General features: G+C 43.0%; 1 protein-coding gene and 1 non-coding gene across 5 annotated transcripts; both read left to right on the forward strand.

The window, feature by feature from the left end:
• The first annotated feature begins 1,780 nt into the window (after positions 1–1,780).
• Positions 1,781–13,712, forward strand: LOC103633239 (ABC transporter G family member 43). The gene is made up of 20 exons (XM_008654935.2): positions 1,781–2,336; positions 2,419–2,539; positions 4,629–4,711; positions 4,990–5,074; positions 5,161–5,451; positions 5,791–5,881; positions 6,341–7,241; positions 7,518–7,678; positions 7,880–7,983; positions 8,241–8,406; positions 8,481–8,570; positions 8,868–8,974; positions 9,221–9,553; positions 10,282–10,572; positions 10,673–10,756; positions 11,813–11,946; positions 12,091–12,318; positions 12,452–12,623; positions 12,742–12,996; positions 13,087–13,712. The coding sequence occupies exons 1-20, from the start codon at positions 1,966–1,968 to the stop codon at positions 13,357–13,359; spliced, it is 4,341 nt and encodes a 1,446-aa protein (XP_008653157.1). The 5' UTR covers positions 1,781–1,965; the 3' UTR covers positions 13,360–13,712.
• A 680-nt stretch (positions 13,713–14,392) lies between these two features.
• On the forward strand, positions 14,393–19,284 carry LOC103634317 (uncharacterized). Of its 4 annotated transcripts, none has more exons than XR_004851571.1 (9): positions 14,393–14,938; positions 15,029–15,712; positions 16,062–16,172; positions 16,243–16,350; positions 16,734–16,797; positions 16,865–17,075; positions 18,064–18,152; positions 18,241–18,813; positions 18,940–19,284. It is a non-coding gene; the product is annotated as an uncharacterized protein (transcript). The 4 variants fall into 4 exon arrangements; XR_004851572.1 differs by having other exon boundaries at positions 15,029–15,442; positions 15,639–16,172; XR_004851569.1 differs by having other exon boundaries at positions 15,029–16,172.
• The last annotated feature ends 250 nt before the right edge of the window (positions 19,285–19,534 follow it).

Consider the following 19,534-nt stretch of genomic DNA (forward strand, 5'->3'; position numbering starts at 1 on the left):
TCCCACACCAGGTGGAGGGGGATTGAATTGTCCAAAAAAAAATTCTGGCACCCGATCACTTACCATGGGTTAATTTTGTGGCTGCTAAACTAGGCCTCAAAGAACTAATGTCCGATCAAGAGTGTTCTGTTATACACCGATCGACGTCGGAGATCATCTGAACGAACCAGAGCCGATCGTCACGGACGTTGCTGGCTTTTCTTCAATCACGGGGCTTCACGGTCACAGGCACAGCCACAGCTGCCGCCAACTTGCGGGAATTGCCTCAAAAGCCTTCAAGAATTCCAGAAGCGCATGTTTGAATTCCGTTCCCAGTCCTCCTCGGCCCGGCCGGGGAGTTGGGTCCCGTGCTCGTTCGTTCGCCGGTCGTCGTCTTCTCCTTCGACTCTTCGCGGCACTCTTCTTGTTCCATTAAGAGATTTTTTTAGGCGTGGCCTTTCTAGAAGCTAGCTAGTAAGAGAACCAGTCTTCGTGACTGGAAGGAGGAAACCATATATTAATGGCAGCAGTAAGGCGAGGCGGATTCAGGTATGCAGCTTTCAGTCGACACGTGAACGTGATAAACTGATACGCATGACTACGTGAGCACCGCGAATCAAGAGCTAGCTATAGGCTATAGCAAACGCAAGCCATTCTATCTAGAAGGTCAAAAAACGAGAATATATATCTAGGACGCTAATTAAATTGTTTCCAGCTGGGGAAAATATATCAAATTAAAGGCAAGGCGTTTGTATCTAGAAGGTCAACTATTGAAAATAGCCAGTGCCGTGCTATAAACTACTCCCAAAGGCGGATCAGTTTATCTTATAGTCAAGTATGTAAATTATGAACTTTACTATATATTGCGGCGATGCTAATTTATTAGGACCAGGTATAATATCGATCTTTTTTATATAAATCTAATCAAATTCAGGATAATTTGACCTTTCTTTGAAGGGAAGTATATAACTACATTAGAAAAAACATATAAATGAAAAATACATAATACTTTATCTAGATTCTCTCATCGTCGTCCCAGGTGACAAGATTCCAATCGAACATTAATGAATCTAATGAAACTTATTTAATGTATTAGTGTTCGTTTTTTTAAAAAAATCTATCAAACTAAGGAGGTGTTTGGTTTCTGGTACTAATTTCTAATCACGAAACACAGTGACTAAAATAGATATAACCTCTCTTTTAGTCTCTGAGTTTAGCAATTTAGAAACTAAAAGAGACTTAAATGGTGTGACTAAAAATTAGTCAAAAAACCAAACACCCCTAAAGATATTGAGTCACCACTGTGTATTTTTTTTCTAAGTCGACGCGTGTGTGTACTGTGTATAGACAGACGTATAGTTGAGTGTATTATGTATAGGAAAGCGCCTTGAATCAGTGATTAATAATAAGTTACTAACAACCACGTTCTAGAATGAAGACGCGTGGCCTAGCTAGGTTGTGTGGATTCTGCTTAGATTTTTTTTTAATGTCGTCGCCGTTCTTTAGTCATTCGTCTACACGCCATATGCCACACACAAGTGAACTTACGCAGCAGCAGCAGCTTAATCAACTGACGACTAGGTAGTGGGGGCGTAGGGGTATAACTTGGATGACTTGTCGTTGCATGACTTTTATTGCTTACAGATCCGACTTAGCTTAAACCATCCTGTCAACGGTCAACGACGGCCGTGGAGGTAATTGGTAAGGTATCCGGCCGGCCGATCACTCGGTGGATCCGTCTCTACGTGTCTCCGCGCTACTCGGCACAACTATATATATATATGACGCAGATACAGGATCCTCCCTTCAGGGTTGTGCGCCAACCAAGCAAGCACACCGCTAAGCCTGCTGCCGCCTCCTCGCGGCCCAGCAGCATCAGCTAACTAACCCGCCCGCGCGCCGTACGTGCGCGCGCCTGCAGCTGCTCACAAGTCACAGCTAGATAGTAGCTACTAGCTAGGCAGCTAGGAAGAGAAGACGATCAGCATGGCGGGGGAGATCGTGGCACCGTCGGGGAGCCGGCGCAGCTGGCTGTCGGCGGCGTCCATCTCGCGGTCGCTGCACGCGGCAGGCGACCCGGACGACCCGTTCCGGCGGTCCCAGGCTAGCCGCGACGACGGGGACGACGAGGAGAACCTGCGGTGGGCGGCGCTGGAGAAGCTGCCGACGTACGACCGCATGCGGCGGGGCATCATCCGCAGGGCGCTGGACGAGGGCGGCGCCAAGGCGGGCGCGGACGAGGTGGACATCGCGAACCTGGACCCGCGCGCCGGGCGGGAGCTCATGGAGCGCGTCTTCAAGGCCGTCGAGGACGACAACGAGCGCCTGATGCGCCGCTTCAGGGACAGACTCGACCTGTGAGTACTCGTTCGTACTCCTGGGACGCTACTAGCTGTGTGCGTGTAATCAACTGACGAATGCATGCGTGCATGGTTGCAGGGTGGGCATCGAGCTTCCGCAGATCGAGGTTCGGTACGAGCACCTGTCGGTGGAGGCGGACGTGTATGTGGGCGCGCGCGCGCTGCCCACGCTGCTCAACTCCGCCATCAACGTCGTCGAGGTACCTTGTAGCCAACCTGCTCCACCTCTCAGTACACGCACAGGCAGCAGCAAGCTAGCTAGCTAGCTGCCGGGGTCTGGCCGGCCTCTGTGGTACGTACGTTAGCTAGCAACAGCACACGTACAACACATGTGTAGGCATGTCTGATTGGCGCTCCTGGCCGGAGCTAGCTGTTAGACGTGTGTCGGCTATAACGAATCATCTGCAGGCAGCAGGCAGCACGCAGCAGGGCACTGGCTCAAAAAATGCACGAAACGAACAACTAGCATGCGTATGCATGCATGCAGTTCCGCAGGACTCGTGTTGCTGCTCTGATCCGCCGATTCGTACGTGCGTGCGTGTCAGCGTGTGCGTGCGTGCGACATGTCGTCCGGCCTGCTCTGCATCCTTCCCATAGGCCATAGCTGATACTAGTACTCCTATATCTCCGTCGTCGCATGTGAAGGAACGGTCACGGGTTAGTCAATCACGTTTTTTCGAGGCTGAATTTTCTTTCGCACATGCATGACGACTAGCTGTCTAGCTTAGCGAGCTAGGCGCCAAACTCTACCCGGCCGGCCGGTTAAACAAAACCCGCCGGCCGATATGATTGAACGTCACCTCGTCGTGACTCTTGATCCGAGCGAGCCTTGACCGAATCACTTAACAGATCGATGCTTGTCCATTCCTTCCCGCTCCTGTGGACAGTGACAAGCGGGAGCGGGAGTACAACTATTCATTTAGGGGGTGTTTGGTTGCCCCTGCTAAAGTTTAGCCCGGGTCACATCAAGCGTTTGACTTTCAAATAGGAGTATGAAATATAGACCCAACCAACTGGACTAGATTCGTCTCGTCTTTTAATCTTCGGCTGACAAATTAGTTTTATAATCCGACTACATTTAATACCCGGAACGGAGGTTCAAACATTCGATGTGATAGGGGCTAAAGTTTAGTTTGGGGTAACCAAACACCCCCTTATTGTCATTCCTCCGTCCCTGTCGTTGCGCGCACGTGTTCTCAAACATAGATAGCCCTCTCTCTTTGACCACGAGGGATGACGGCCATGGGGAAGGGGATGATGTGTGCAGAGTGCCGCATAGCTCGGACTTGGAAAAGCATTACTCTATGTCCAGCAAATTTTCTATCACATTTTCTATTTCAAATTTCTCTCTACAAACAGTTTTACGTCTACTACTTTATACACTCTACTGAAGACAATCTTGCCATTGTCGCACAGTTTACTCACCCTGCAATCTGAACTATAAATAGCGTTCAATTCCACTCCATCTGCACCCTGAAGCCTGGATACTGCACGACCAACTAACTAAACACGCGCTAAGGATCCAAATGCCCCTTCCTACATGTCTTGAGATGTAGAAGTAGAACTTTCAACCACGGACTTTTCTTTTCTCTTTCTTTTTTTAAAAAAAAAAACAGAGGGACACTTCTGGAATGGTGCTGGAGACGAATAAACGTTTTGAGTACGGTGATAGATAGAGACTAGTACTACTACAAGATATGGTAAAACACATTTTAAAAAAAGGATGTTCATGCATAACTTATGCATTGACGTACGCTTATTGCAAAACTGCCAAAGGCAACAAATAGCCTGCCTGCACTGATTGAAAAAAAGGACACGCACAAATGATAGAATCCTTCTTCAAAATCATGAGTTTTTTAGAGTACAATTGATTTGTAGGCATTTATATTACTCCAAAATGTCCATAGTCCCAATCAGGCCCGGCCCAGAATATATGAACATTCCGCATTCCGCTTCCCACTCCTCCGGCGCCGGCGCCACACTCTTCCTCGCGCTGGCCGCGCCTGTGGTCTGTGGAGCCATGCGACGGGATCCTCCACCGTCCACCGGCGGGGCGGCGACTAGCCTCACCGGGGTCCGGGGGCCACGGAGATGCGGCGGTCTCGCCCCGGTACCTCCGGCATTAGTCCACCAAGTCACCGCTCCCGCGCCGTTCCGTTGGGCTGGCCCGCGCTCTTGCCCTCGTTCCCCATCTACTCTCGTCTGGGGCATGGCCGTGCCTGCGGGCTTGCGTCATCACGCTCTCCTCGCCGTGGCTGAAATTCGGGTGTCCATGATGGTTTATCGCAGGGGCTCGTCAGCAAGTTTGTTTCGTCGAACAAGAGGACGATCAATATACTCAATGATGTCAGCGGGATCATCAAGCCATCGAGGTACGTTACAGATCCTCATGTCGATCTCGCTCGCTTATATATGGAGCATTCTAAATTAACTGTTGCTAGTTTAGATTGAGATACATGAATGTCAATAAAAGGGGGGAAAATGGTTCATCTAAAATCGCAACCTCTGCTTTACTTTGTAAACCTTATACCTGCTACATGTATCTGAAGCTACTTCTTAGTCTTATGCTGTTGTTTCTGATAAACAGATATACGTTTTTATTGCTGTTTGTTTCAACTTTTTTTTTTGGCATCGAACTACTATATTTCAGGATGACGCTTCTTCTGGGCCCTCCGTCATCCGGGAAAACCACACTTATGCGAGCTCTAACCGGGAAGCCTGCTAAGAATCTCAAGGTTGCATGTTTATTCATGTGGCATAATATAGCTTCTTATGATTATGCACGCAGGCCATATGCCTCATCACTTGTTTGCTGCTACAGGTGTCTGGGAAAATCACGTACTGTGGCCATGAGTTTTCCGAGTTCTATCCTGAGAGGACTAGTGCATATGTCAGTCAGTATGATCTACACAACGGGGAGATGACTGTAAGAGAGACAATGGACTTCTCCAGAAGATGTCTAGGCATTGGTGCCAGATATGATATGTTGTCAGAATTAGCTAGACGGGAACGAAATGCTGGCATTAAGCCTGACCCCGAGATTGATGCTTTCATGAAGGCAACTGCAGTTGAAGGAAAGGAGACCAATGTCATAACAGATCTTATACTCAAGGTGTGTCCCCGTATCTTCTTAAGTTCACTTTCACGAGCAGATTCTTTTAACCTAGCCTAAAATTCACTCTCATGAGAGTCGAACTCAGGACCTGAGGGGTGCTAACCAACTCAGTTAGAGGTCTTTCGCTTCTAACTACTCTTTTTATGAAGTGCTTTCATAACAACTATTTCATAACTACTCTTTTATGAAGAAATTGTTATGAAAGCACGTTTCCTTAATATATACAACTTTCTTATAACAGGAACTAGGCTTATCACTGTGACAGTTACACATAAATTTAATCTTGATATCACCCATGGTTTGTTCCATGATGATTGAGTTTATAAATGACCACAGGTTCTTGGGCTTGACATTTGTGCTGATATTATTGTTGGTGATGAGATGAAAAGAGGCATTTCTGGTGGCCAAAAGAAACGTGTGACTACTGGTATGCCTGCATCATGCCATTTTATCAATATAAATAAATGATTTGTAATTTCTCCAAGAAACTCTCAAACTATTCACTACATGTATAATCATAGCTATTACAGCCGTTAAATAGAGGATAGAGGGCCGTCCATGAAATGCAGCATAGCTATCAGTTATTTTCTGAAATTGCAGAGCTTATGTTTATTGTTCTTTTCTGTAGTAGCAGACCTAGGTACCCTTTGGGGTCTAGTTACAAACACAGAGCCCCATGGACTCTAATTCGTCACATATTTTAATTGATCGGAAGCTTAATCAGTATGATTAGTTAACTAGGAATTCTAAAATAAACCTATGGATTGGTTTAAGTGATGACTCTGGCACTGCTTTCCTCTGTTATTTATACATTGTTTCTGTCATATCCAGCATAAAGAATCCTGATGTTAACTTCCTTGGACTTCAATAATTGGTTTGGCTGTAGGTGAGATGCTAACTGGACCTGCAAAGGCTTTGTTCATGGATGAAATATCTACTGGGCTTGATAGCAACAGCACATTTCAGATTGTCAAGTACATCAGACAGACGGTTCATGTGATGAATTATACAGTGATGATTTCCCTTCTCCAGCCTCCACCTGAGACCTATAATTTGTTTGACGACATCATTTTACTGTCAGAAGGTTACATAGTCTACCATGGGCCACGGGAAGACATCCTTGAATTCTTTGAGAGTGTTGGTTTCCGGTGCCCTGAACGGAAAGGAGTGGCGGATTTCCTTCAAGAGGTGACTTCCAGGAAAGATCAACAGCAGTACTGGTGCCACAACCACGAAGATTACCATTATGTGTCAGTCCCAGAGTTCGTGCAACATTTCAAGACATTCCATGTTGGCCAGAAACTCCAGAAAGAGTTACAAGTTCCTTATGACAAATCTAAAACACATCCTGCTGCTTTGACTACCCAGAAGTATGGGCTGTCTAGCTGGGAGTCTCTCAAGGCAGTCTTGTCTAGAGAATGGTTGCTGATGAAGCGCAACTCCTTCCTCTATATATTCAAGTTTTTTCAATTGTTTGTCCTGGCAGTCCTCACCATGACAGTGTTTTTCAGAACAAAGATGCCCAGTGGGAAGTTTTCTGATAACGGAAAATTTATGGGTGCTTTGGCTACTTCTTTGATCACAATTATGTTCATTGGAATTACTGAGATGAACATGACCATTAAAAAGCTACAAGTATTCTACAAACAGCGAGACTACTTGTTCTTTCCAGGATGGACCTTTGGAGTTGCAACCATTATCTTAAAAATTCCTTTTTCATTCCTGGACTCATTTATGTGGACAACTGTTACATATTATGTTATGGGTTTCGCGCCTGCTGCAGGAAGGTAACTGTTCTCCTTTTCTGTCCCCACAGTTTTTCACTTTTATATATTTACACAAAAGGTTAACAACAGAAAAAAAACAAAAAAGCTTTTCGCTCCCAAGTAATCTAGTATAGGCTAGAGATGAACCCAACAGAACCACCAAAAGAAAATAAAATGAAAAAGGGTAAAAAAGCAAAAAGAGGTACTAGCGTATTAATAATTGTAATATTAGTAGTCCCCATAGTGAAATTTGTATCAGTTTTTCATGTGACATGTTTCTCTGTGTACTGATTTCAGGTTCTTCAGCCAGTTTCTAGCATACTTTTTAACGCACCAGATGGCTGTGGCCTTGTTTCGGTTGCTAGGTGCAATTTTGAAGACAATGGTTGTAGCCAATACATTTGGCATGTTTGCAATGCTTCTTATCTTCCTGTTCGCAGGGATTCTCCTACCCAGACGTAAGTGTCTTTTCCTCAAAAGGAAGTATGTCATTGTGGAGAATGAACTTAGTCCCCATGGTTGCCTGTTAAGCACATTTGTTTTTTTCCAAATCTTTTCTCATTGAGGTTTCTTATGTTTCCTGAATATTGTACTTTGCATTGTGAAGTACTGTTGTTTCTTACTGACTTACTGTTCCCTCTTGATATTTATGTGTACAGAGGACATTAAACATTGGTGGATTTGGGCCTACTGGTCATCTCCCATGACATACAGTAATAATGCTATATCAGTCAATGAATTCCTTGCCACTAGATGGGCCATGGTAAGTTTCTGCACACACACATAAAAAAATTCTTCTAAATGTCATACTTTCTCTATATTATTAGGTACAAGGAATGCAATTCATGCCCTCCAAGATAGATGTTTGTACAGAGATCCCATGCCAAGTTTTTTCAGTAGTTTGAAGAAAAGAAAACCATAATATCTATCTTTTTCACTTATACTAATTTCTAGGTTCTTGATGTGCTTAATTATTTGTAAGCGGCGAATATCTTGAACTAATATAGCATTTACCTGCAGCCGAACAATGAAGCAAACATTGTTGCACCAACAATAGGGAAGGCTATTCTAAAATATAAAGGCTACTTTGGTGGTCAATGGGGCTACTGGCTTTCCATCGGTGCCATGATAGGATATACTATTCTTTTCAACATTCTCTTTCTTTGTGCTCTTACATTCTTGAGCCGTAAGTTTTTTTCCCTGAAATTGTTATTAGCTTGATGCCTAGGTGAAGCACTTAATGAATTATATTTCCTACAGCTGGTGGCAGTTCAAATACTGTAGTTTCTGTTTCTGATGATGGCGACAAAGAGAAGTCTACAGATCAAGAAATGTTTGATGTTGCCAATGGTAAGAGAAAGTGAATGCATTCTTATTGCTTCTTCCTAGCTTTCTTTTAGTATCGCCCATTTCGATTGTAATTCTATGAGAAAGTTTGGGTGAAAATAAGCATCCACTATTGATGCTCTGTTTTGTATATAATTCCTATGGAAACCCTACATTCAAAGGGGTCCTAAATAGTGAAATAGTTTGATTCCTACAATTCGTACTGGACATGCAAGCATCATGATTCACAAGCCATGCCTTTTTTTGTTTATATCAATATTTGTAATATATTTACCATCTCATATTCTACCCTCATGTCAGGCACAAATGAAGCAGCAAACAGGAGAACCCAGACAGGAATGGTCTTGCCCTTCCAGCCACTTTCACTCTCTTTCAACCACATGAACTACTATGTTGACATGCCTGCTGTAAGTTATTCTTCTAAAATGATGTTCATAACCAGATGGAGAAAAGTTGATGAAACAGAAACACATCAAAGTTAGAACAGAAACTCACTTTATCAATGATAATCTTCTGTTGCCTGGTGCTTCTAAGTCATGTGATAATAGTATAATACTACTATTTTGAACTAAGGCAGTTGCCTATACCTTTACTACTCAAATATGCAATTGCAATTCGTTTGCTAACATATGATGCGGAATTTTGCTTTCTAGGCAATGAAAGATCAAGGTTTCACTGAAAGTCGCCTCCAGCTGCTATCTGATATTAGTGGTGCATTCAGACCAGGCGTTCTGACTGCCCTAGTTGGTGTCAGTGGAGCTGGAAAGACCACTCTAATGGATGTACTAGCAGGAAGAAAGACAAGTGGAACCATTGAGGGAGATATCAAACTTTCTGGTTATCCTAAGAAACAGGAAACTTTTGCTCGTGTCAGTGGCTATTGTGAACAAACTGATATCCATTCACCAAATGTTACTGTGTATGAATCACTCGTTTATTCTGCTTGGTTGCGCCTTTCTTCAGAAGTTGATGACAATACTAGAAAGGTATGTGTTTTTCCTTTTTTTCTTTTCTTTCTGTAATATATGTCATTATGCCTTGGTGCTGCTAGAAAAAATAATTGTTCTAATTGTTGTGTTTCAAAAAAAAAACTGGCAACACACTAATCAGTCGAAGTTGTGTACAGAGCTCATTGGAAAAATAATTAGCTGGCACTAAAATAGTTTGGCAAATCGAATACATCCTTTCAAGATGGTTCGAAGTCATGCAAGACTGAGTCTAGAATGGATTTATCATCTGGTTTTTTTTGCGCTGATACCATTAACTGACAGCACACTCATCATCAACCCATAGTTGTACTTTTGTGTTGAAAAAGTTGTGTACAGAGCTCAGTGAAAGAACAAATTAACCGGCACTAAAAATAGTTTGACATGTAAGTAGCCAACACTACATCTTGAATACATCGTTTCAAGTTGGTTTGAAGTCATGCAAACCTGAGTCTAGAATGGATTTGTCAATTTGTCTTTCTTGCACTGATATACCTATAGAAATAGTTTTTATGGCACATCATGAGTCCCATATTGTCATTTTTTTATTTGTACGCCAATATGCATATTATTTATTACTATACTGCTGTGCTTGTATTACTCTTTTTTTTGAAATTTGTTAAAGGCCCGCTCTGCAACCATGATGTTAATGAAAAGGTTGAGATCTTTGATACGTTTGGAGTTGATGAAGGCATTAGTTTTTTCTGATAAAATTAATTTCAATGTAGATGTTTGTGGAAGAAGTGATGTCACTAGTTGAGCTTGATGTATTACGTGATGCTCTGGTTGGTCTCCCTGGTGTTAGTGGGTTATCGACTGAACAAAGGAAGAGGCTGACGATTGCTGTAGAACTTGTAGCAAACCCTTCAATTATATTCATGGATGAACCAACTTCTGGCCTTGATGCTAGAGCTGCAGCAATTGTCATGCGCACAGTGAGAAATACAGTTAACACTGGGCGAACCGTGGTTTGTACGATCCATCAGCCCAGCATTGATATCTTTGAGGCTTTCGATGAGGTCCTTACTTTGATCATATTTTTATTAAGCTTTAAGCCTAATACCATAATTTTATTTTCGAATTCTGCAAAAATATACTGAAAATTGATACTTTTTTCAGCTTCTGTTGCTGAAGAGAGGAGGTCGTGTCATATATGCTGGCCAGCTTGGTGTTCAGTCTCGCGTACTAGTTGAATATTTCGAGGTGAACTATCTTGTGTGCTTTGTTTCTCTCTATGCAATCAAATTCAAACATTCCGTATTACTAAATCAGTTACAAATCAACATAGTATTTTAGGTAAATGGGATTCTACTAGGTATGTTCAGAAAATAAGAGAAATATGTTTTATATGAAAAAATGTGATTAGTCGATGAAACTTTGCTTTTGGTTAGATGTTCCACTATTGTATACAATTATACTACGAATACAATACGACTTGCAGTCAACATTATGTGCAAAATTAACTTCAAATTCTGAAAAGTATTTTGACATTTGAGGCAAATTATTTTGCATATCAATTCAGCTATACTAGTAGAGTCACTCATAATTGTGTATTTCTTCATCTTGCATTTTGTTCTTGAACAACGCAACAAAGCTGTGTGTCATTTTATTAAGATAGGAAAAACATATAGCAGAAAGGCCAACCCACAACCAAACACTCTGCAGTCTGCACACACAGGTTTTAAAAAAAAAAGGGTGTATCTAGTGCCGTAGGCTTCCCGCACTGTGGGGGGTTTGGGGAAGGGTATCTTTAAGCGTCAAGCCTTACCCGCATAATATGTAGAGGCTGGGGCTCGAATCCGGAACCTTCCAGTTACAGGCGGTAGGCTCTACTGCTGCACACACTCAGATTTAAAGAAGCACCACAAAAAACAAAACATGCAGCTCTCTTGCATATTCAAGAAAAAACTGTGTATCGTCGTGTATGGATGTGACCTGATCTTGATGTGAGATAACAAAAATGGGCAGACCCAACGCATGATACTCCCACATAAGGACATGTTCGTTTTAATTTCAATCCATGTGGATTGGACGGGATTGAGTGAATTTAAATCCCTAGCAAGTCAAAGTTTTTCTTATTATTTTTTTCTAATCCCATACACTTCATATGGAATGAGAATAACCGAACAAGTTCTAAATGAAGTCTGGGGAAGCGATAAAGCTAGGCAAACCCTTTGCCCATAAATGCGGAGCCTCCCCCCCTGCAAATGAGATGACACAACAAAGGATAGTTTTAATGTATATACCAATCTCCTGCAGGCAATTCCAGGTGTTCCAAAAATCACAGAAGGATACAATCCCGCAACATGGATGCTGGAAGTTAGCTCTCCTCTAGCTGAGGCTCGCTTGGATGTTGATTTTGCTGAAATTTATGCAAATTCTGCCCTGTACCGGTAAATATATTCCTTAATTAGTTATTACTGCAGGGTTTTTGTTTGGTAAATTTATTTCTTCTTTGACAATCGTTAAACTTATTTGTTCTCCAACAAACAAGACCACAATTTTCTTCTTACATTTCATAATGAATATATGTCCAGGCACAATCAAGAACTTATCAAGGAGTTGAGCATTCCACCACCAGGCTACCAGGATCTCTCGTTTCCTACTAAATATGCCCAGAATTTCCTAAATCAATGTATGGCCAATACATGGAAGCAATTTCGATCTTATTGGAAGAATCCACCCTACAATGCCATGCGCTATCTTATGACAATCCTCTACGGTCTCGTGTTCGGTTCAGTCTTTTGGCGCATGGGAAAGAACGTGTATGACCCTACTCTGTATTATGACATTCGCACATATCATTCATTATGCTAATTGCGATTAATTCATTGGATAGTGTTCCATCGATTACCTTCCATGCTAAGGATTCTTTGTGTACCTGCTTTTGTTGTGCAGGAAATCAGAGCAGGAACTGCAAAACCTACTTGGAGCCACCTATGCTGCTGTTTTCTTCCTTGGATCTGCAAACTTGCTCTCATCTGTACCTGTTTTTTCTATCGAAAGGACAGTCTTCTACCGTGAAAAGGCTGCTGGGATGTTCTCTCCGCTGTCCTATTCGTTTGCGGTGGTAATTTCTAGATACCTTATCGTGTGTTAGTAGTTATTTTGTCACAGTTGTTTTTGAACCCTTGCAGACACAAAATCTCTACTAACGCTTCTCTGTTGAAACCTATTGGTGTGTGCAGACAGTTGTGGAGCTTGTCTACAGCATAGCTCAGGGCATCCTTTATACCATCCCTCTGTATTCAATGATTGGTTATGAGTGGAAGGCAGACAAGTTCTTCTACTTCATGTTCTTCCTAACCTGCTCCTTCCTCTACTTTTCACTTTTTGGTGCGATGCTGGTTACCTGCACTCCTTCCGCAATGCTTGCGAGTATTGTTGTCTCATTCAGTCTAACCGGCTGGAACATCTTCGCCGGATTCCTCGTACCCCGACCGGTAGGGATCTCTGAGAGCCCTCAGCGTTACGTACTTTTACACCACTCTCGGCTGCCAATTCAATTTTCGGAAACTGTTTCGCTCTTGCAGGCGTTGCCTATCTGGTGGCGATGGTTCTACTGGTGCAACCCAGTGTCCTGGACCATCTACGGCGTCACGGCGTCGCAGTTCGGCGATGTAGGCCGCAACGTGACGGCTACTGGCAACGCCGGCACAGTCGTGGTGAAGGAATTTCTGGAACAAAACCTGGGCATGAAGCACGACTTCCTCGGCTACGTCGTGCTGGCGCATTTCGGCTACATCCTTCTGTTCGTCTTCCTCTTCGCGTACGGCACCAAGGCTTTGAACTTCCAGAAACGGTAGAAGGTGATCGATCAGCTGAAGATATATAACACCTGTTCTGGCTCCTTGCTCTTTTGATTAAAAACGTGTAAAGTTTTGTGCTACGTAGCGGATACATGTAATTATTCAGTGCAACTCAATGCAGAGTTAACAGTTACGCAGATGCTGCTTTAGGTTTTATTTTTCCAACAACAGCTACGAATCTAGGTCTCCTAGCAGCAATATCTGGCAGAAGTAGAATTTGGTTGCAGGTTCAACTTCTGCCAAGTTGGCTTCTTCATTTTGAAGTAACTCATTCCAAAGTTATTGTAGCTACCATCTGAAGCATCTGCCATTTTTTTTTGGCGAAGTTAGAATCTTGGTTTGGTGCGATATGTGGCAACTTGTGCGTGACCGTGACCGTGCAAGGAGACCGTTTCAGAGCAGCAGCTCTGACCCCTCCCATTTTGTCAGACTCGGATCCACCCTGATGCAACACTCTGAACTAAAACATTCTTCACCGAACAAAAGCATATACAGATCAGGCTACTCACATCCACCTATCCCATCTTGTCGGACTCACATCCACCCTGATGTACTGTTGAATAGGAATAGGCAGCAAATATCCATGTACCCTGCTTTTGATTCTTGCCTGAAAATGAATCGATGACGCAACGGAGAAACGTGACCAGCATTTAAACCTGATTAGGATTGGCAGCTGGCATGAGCCCATCTTCCTTCCTGGCTTTCCATCGGTTTGGCCCGCTTTTTTTTAACGTAATGGAGCTCTGACTTTCTATTAAGAAGATTAAAATTGATCTAGTTTTAAGAAAAACCGAGACTAAAATCTACACATTATATGATGTGCCATGTTGAGAGACATATTTATGAGTATTAAAGATGATAAGGTATTAATGCATTTTTAAGATATGAGAATCGCGGAAGATTAAATTACCTCTTGCTAGTGGTTTTGACGAAATACTTCAGTTATAATTTGCTTAATACTACTTTATTGCTCTATTTTATGTCTTTAATATATGATTTTTTTTTTGTTTCCATCTTTAGAATTGGAGCTATCTTTACTACTTTATATGTTAGCAGTGTAGGCGTGCACACTGCCTTGTTCTGCCATCGCGCGCTCGCCTCCCTCCCCGCGCCCGCAGTCCCCGCATCCGCGCCCGCAGTCCCGCCGCGCCCGCAGTCCCCGCTGCCGAGCAGTCCTGCCGCGCCCCCTCCCCCTGCAAACCCCACCACGACGCAGCAACAGATCCACCATCGACGTGCGCGCCGCGCGCCCCGACGCGGAACGCTGGATCCCACGCAGCAGGAGGTGGCCAACCAGTCGCCATCGCCCCCGGCCCCCACCCCGCCTGCTGCAGCAAGCGGCGTCCGCTACCGCACGCCCTCGTCCCCGGACCTCCTCCTCCCTGCCGACGCCGCCAAGATGCGCCGCTACTCCGCGCTGCCCAACGGCGGCCGCCAGGAGACGCTGGCCGACCGCGCGCACCGCTACCGGGGCATCGTGCTCGTCATCCTCGCCCCGCTCGCGCTCGTCTCTCTCGTCCTCCTCCTCATGCCACGCTCACCCGCTGGCACCATGGGCAGCGCCCGGGATAGACAGGTACGCCGTCATCTTTGACGCCGGTAGCTCCGGCAGCCGCGTCCACGTCTTCCACTTCAACGCCAACCTGAATCTCGTCCGCATTGGCAGCGAGATCGAGCTCTTCGTCCAGGTACGCACTCCCCCGCCCGGTGACCCGTTGCCGGACCTGGAGTCACGCTGCCTAGACTCGCCGCTGGGTGGATTCGTCGAGGTGGAGGTCGGATTGTGACCACGCCATCCAGTTAGGACGTCGTCGTCTCCAGATCCAGGGGATGGGGTTGCTCGGCATGGCGGCCAAGGGCCCCTCGCCCACGCGTCGCCTCCTGCCGCAGCCGCACTTGGCCGTCTCCTCGCTGGTGGCCTCCGTGGCTCTGATCCACCCTTCCTCAACACCCAAAGATGGTTGACGTCACCTTCGCCGTCTCCTCGCCAGTGGCCTCCACCAGCCCCGCAGTCCAAGACAAAGCCGCGACATGAGTCAACCCAAGTCCGGTCGCACCTACACCGATGACCGTACCCAACGTGAGTCAAGCCAAGTCCATTCCCCTCCCTTGCTTCCTCAACTTGTTGTCTTGTGGTCTGAAGTTTGTCTCGGAGAAGGTGATGCCATCATCATCAGTTGTGATTATGAATTATATTCTACCGATAGGTATTCAATCTCTCTATTCGGCAACACCTTAAAAAGATTTACTTCAAAATATTGACAAGTGGATTGCAGGCTTAGATAATTTTTGGAACACAACATTGCTCCAAAAAAGTTTTACTGAAGAAAAGGTATCAGTCTGCAGTTTGGTAAGTGAGTCTGAATCTGCAGCACCAAGGACTTCAAGAATTAGTCTGAACCTGCACTTACAGTTCCATGGGTCTTCTCAATTCTTAATAATATTATATTTTTAATGAATAATTGAATATATATTGAGTCTGTGCCATAGATTCAGTCGCCTTAACACCCTTTGCTGTTTCCCACTTAAGTTAGTTAATGAGATGAATGGATGGAAATTACGTAGTGAATGTATGATAAGTCCAGGCTACATGTTAAAAGACACACTTGGCTACTTGACCTCTGTATTTCCATGAAGAAATCTTACTGACGGGTGCTTTCATCTGCTATTTGGATCCGTTGCTGATGGATCTTACAAAGAAGTTGAGCTTTAAGAGGAACGTGGTGTCATTGTCATCTGAGCTCAAGGGTGTGAGGAGCAAGCTTGCTTCCTAGGAGCAGCTGTTTGTAAGGGAATCTCAAACTGGAAAGGTTAGTATGTAACTGGTACCTTCGAGGTTGTTAGTGGGGTTTGTGCTGACAAAGAAAAAAAATTTAGCAGCTTGCGGAGACAAAAACAAGGAGCATGGAAGAGGAAGTAATCAAGCTGCATAAATGCTTACAGGACAAGGATGAACAACTGCATTCATTCACAAGTAGCACAGAACAGGTAAAGAGCTTTCACAGCAAAATACACCACTTCTTGCAATTTATTGGAGTTATGGCATTACTTTAATTTCCTTATGGTAAAATTTGGATACTATGTATAGAGCCCCCAAAAGGTTGACTATAATACAACAACAATAATTTGGAGTCAATATTTTTTCTTGCAGAATTGTTGCCTTTGGTTATAAAAAAACTTTTGGTTAGGAAATAAATTTTAGCTTGACTTACATTGTTTTCTTGGTTCGCTTCTTTACTAATCAACTTGATCGAATGTTCATGACTACTAAATTCCTACCGTGTGTGTCAGGAAATAAATTTTAGCTTGACTTACATTGTCACGCAAGCCAAATGCAGTTCCTTAATAATATGTTTTCTAATTATATACAGTACCATCATGAGTTGGATGATCTTAGAACACATCTGTCATTTACTCAAGCTACAGGAGAAGCAGGTGTGGGTCTGTGATAGATTTCTTCATCTCCGAGAAATGGAATTTCACTCATTCAATTTATTTCCAGGAACCCAACTGAACCTTCAACTTGCTTGTTCTGGGAGATCTGTGAGCAAGCGAGTGCTCCTCACAATGGGTATTCGACATGAGCCCCATCCCTGCCACAGACTTGGGAAAGGCACAGTGATTTTTATGGTGACATGAATACATTCCTCTTCAAATTATATCTTTAAGCATCCATTTTTCGCCCTACTGGTGCAAACAAGAATTTGCAATGGGTATGTTTTGCCCTGTATGACATATCTCCTTATTTTTATTTTCTTCCTTGTTTGTGTTACTACTAATCATCTCTAGAATATAAAGGGTAGTTTACATCATTAGATTGCTTATGTTTATCGATGACTGGATATTAAATGTATTACCCATCCAACATACATCCAGTTTCCTTAAATGTATATCGCCAACACTCTTAATTCATGTAAGCATATATTCTAGAGAATATAGATAGGAAAAACGTATGCAAAAAATATTCCAGTTGCTGCATGCTTTACTTTTTGTGGACCTGGAAGGCATGTCTTTGTATAAAGTTGAAGTACCTTGAAGTGCTGCTAACTGGAAGGCTTCAGAGACCTTATTTTCTTCACAGCATCCAAGACAGGGTCAGTACACTCTTAAGTCTTAGGATAACTGCAGTTGGTGAAGGAATCAAACCAAGACCAACGTGGCCATAGAAAGAGACCTCCCAACCAAAGTGAGGTTTGGTCTTATACATTCCAACGCCAATGACAAGTATGAATACGAGATTTTCCATACTGAGCTGGACAAAATGGTCACTTGTTCTTTATTGTGTTCTTGGAGAATGGCGACAGTAGTGGTGGAACGCCTGACAATCATGGTCAACAATATTGGTCGATTCTCTTTTGGCATACTGTTCTGGTGGATCATACAGTATGTTCAAGGAAGAAACAGGCATGCTGATTTCATTGACTGATGGGTGGTGCTAGCTGGTGACCATTTATGATCAGTGCCAAGCGTGCCTTGCTGGACTTGACTATTATTTTATGTCTGCTTATTGGTTTTTTTTGGGAGGGGGGTTGGGGTGTCTTTCATGCTTGTTATTATTTACTTGTGCTTCAGTCATAAGATCTGGATTTGTAGTCATTCCTTCTACCTGTAAAGATGCCAATATTTTTGTTTAGCCATGTGTTTTGCAAGCTGCTCATAACATGGAATGGTTTTACATTCTAGAATTTCTATTGCTTGCAGGTAGGTTACTGGCTGCACTTGTTTTTGAATACTTGGAGTGACCACAACTAAGTCACACAATGAAACTTTACTTTCCAGAGTGTAACCTGGTAACCGGTGACCATTCATAATATTTCGTTTTTACATTTTGGATATCAATATCCATTAATATGTTTCCCTATTTTGTTTGTAAATCAGCCGGACTTCTGATAGAATGAACTGAAAGACTTCTCTAACAAAAGTGGAGCTGAGGGGAGCAAGAGTGCTGAAAGTGGTCCAATGTTTTTAGATGTTCTCGAATGTTATCTGAAATATGAGGTTTATCTCTTGCTTGATCAACAATAGAAGCAAAAAATCATCCTTTTGTTTATTTATGTTTCCCAATATAAAGGAAAAGGGGAAATATTTTGGTGCAGTGTGCCCAATTCTTTTGTCTCTAGAAAACTATGTAGTCGCCTATAGCAGGCGCTATAGTCAGTTTTAGCTATTTTAGACACCACTACTATTTGTACACACATTTCTATTATCCTATTTTAGCCTGCTATATTCATGTATGAGCCTTATGGGAACTCTGCAACTACTATGGATCCTCTTATACATTGTGTTCGACATGCAGACAAGGTAGTATATTGAGTTGGACCAATAATCCTTCATATTTATTGATGTGAATTATGTTGTACTGGTGTCCTGTCCTTTTGTTTGTGCTTTATAATTTGTAATTCCTAGCTGCTGATATGGTCTGATGGATGGGAGGTGGCTGAAATCGTTCGGGTAAGTGTCAATTTGTTGTTTTCTATTTTTATGAATGGTTTTCTATTTCAGCTGATGAACCTTTTATAGTTCTTTTATTATATACTGCCATTGATTGTTAATAGGGTGCATGTCTTCTATTTCTAGGTATGGTGCATAAAAAAGTAGGAACCACAATGAGATTGTGATGCTGCACATGACACATCAAGGTGCGCAAGATATGTACCATAGAAATTATCGTAAAGTGCACACAGTTGTATGTATAGATGTTTAGAAGTGGCCGAAGTTAGGCTTGCTCAACCGGGGCAATGATTTACTTAGCCTGCTGAAATGTACTATAGGTAGCATTCAAGTTTGTGACCATCATGCAAGTACATGTGGTTTGTTGAAATTGTGTGGTCATCGGAGATGTAGCAAAATGTTCCTTATCGAGAGCTCGTGTACTATATTTGTTTTATGAACTTAATTTTGTTGATGTAGGACTATTACAAAGTTCTAGAGACAACTTAATTTTTATTACAACATAATATGTGGTCATACATATGTTATTGTTGCAATATTTTTTCCGTTGCAACGCACGGGTATTTACCTAGTAGTTGATGAAGACTTAAACTATTACCCGGTGGTCCATACGTTCTCTCTTTATACTCTGTTTTATTTTATTTGGCATACTTTTGTTATATTAAAATCGGTCCAGTGCATTATTAAAAAACTGAATCCGCAACTGGTGGTGTGCGCTTGC

This window comes from Zea mays, chromosome 7, assembly GCF_902167145.1.
Source record: "Zea mays cultivar B73 chromosome 7, Zm-B73-REFERENCE-NAM-5.0, whole genome shotgun sequence".
NCBI lineage: Eukaryota > Viridiplantae > Streptophyta > Magnoliopsida > Poales > Poaceae > Zea > Zea mays.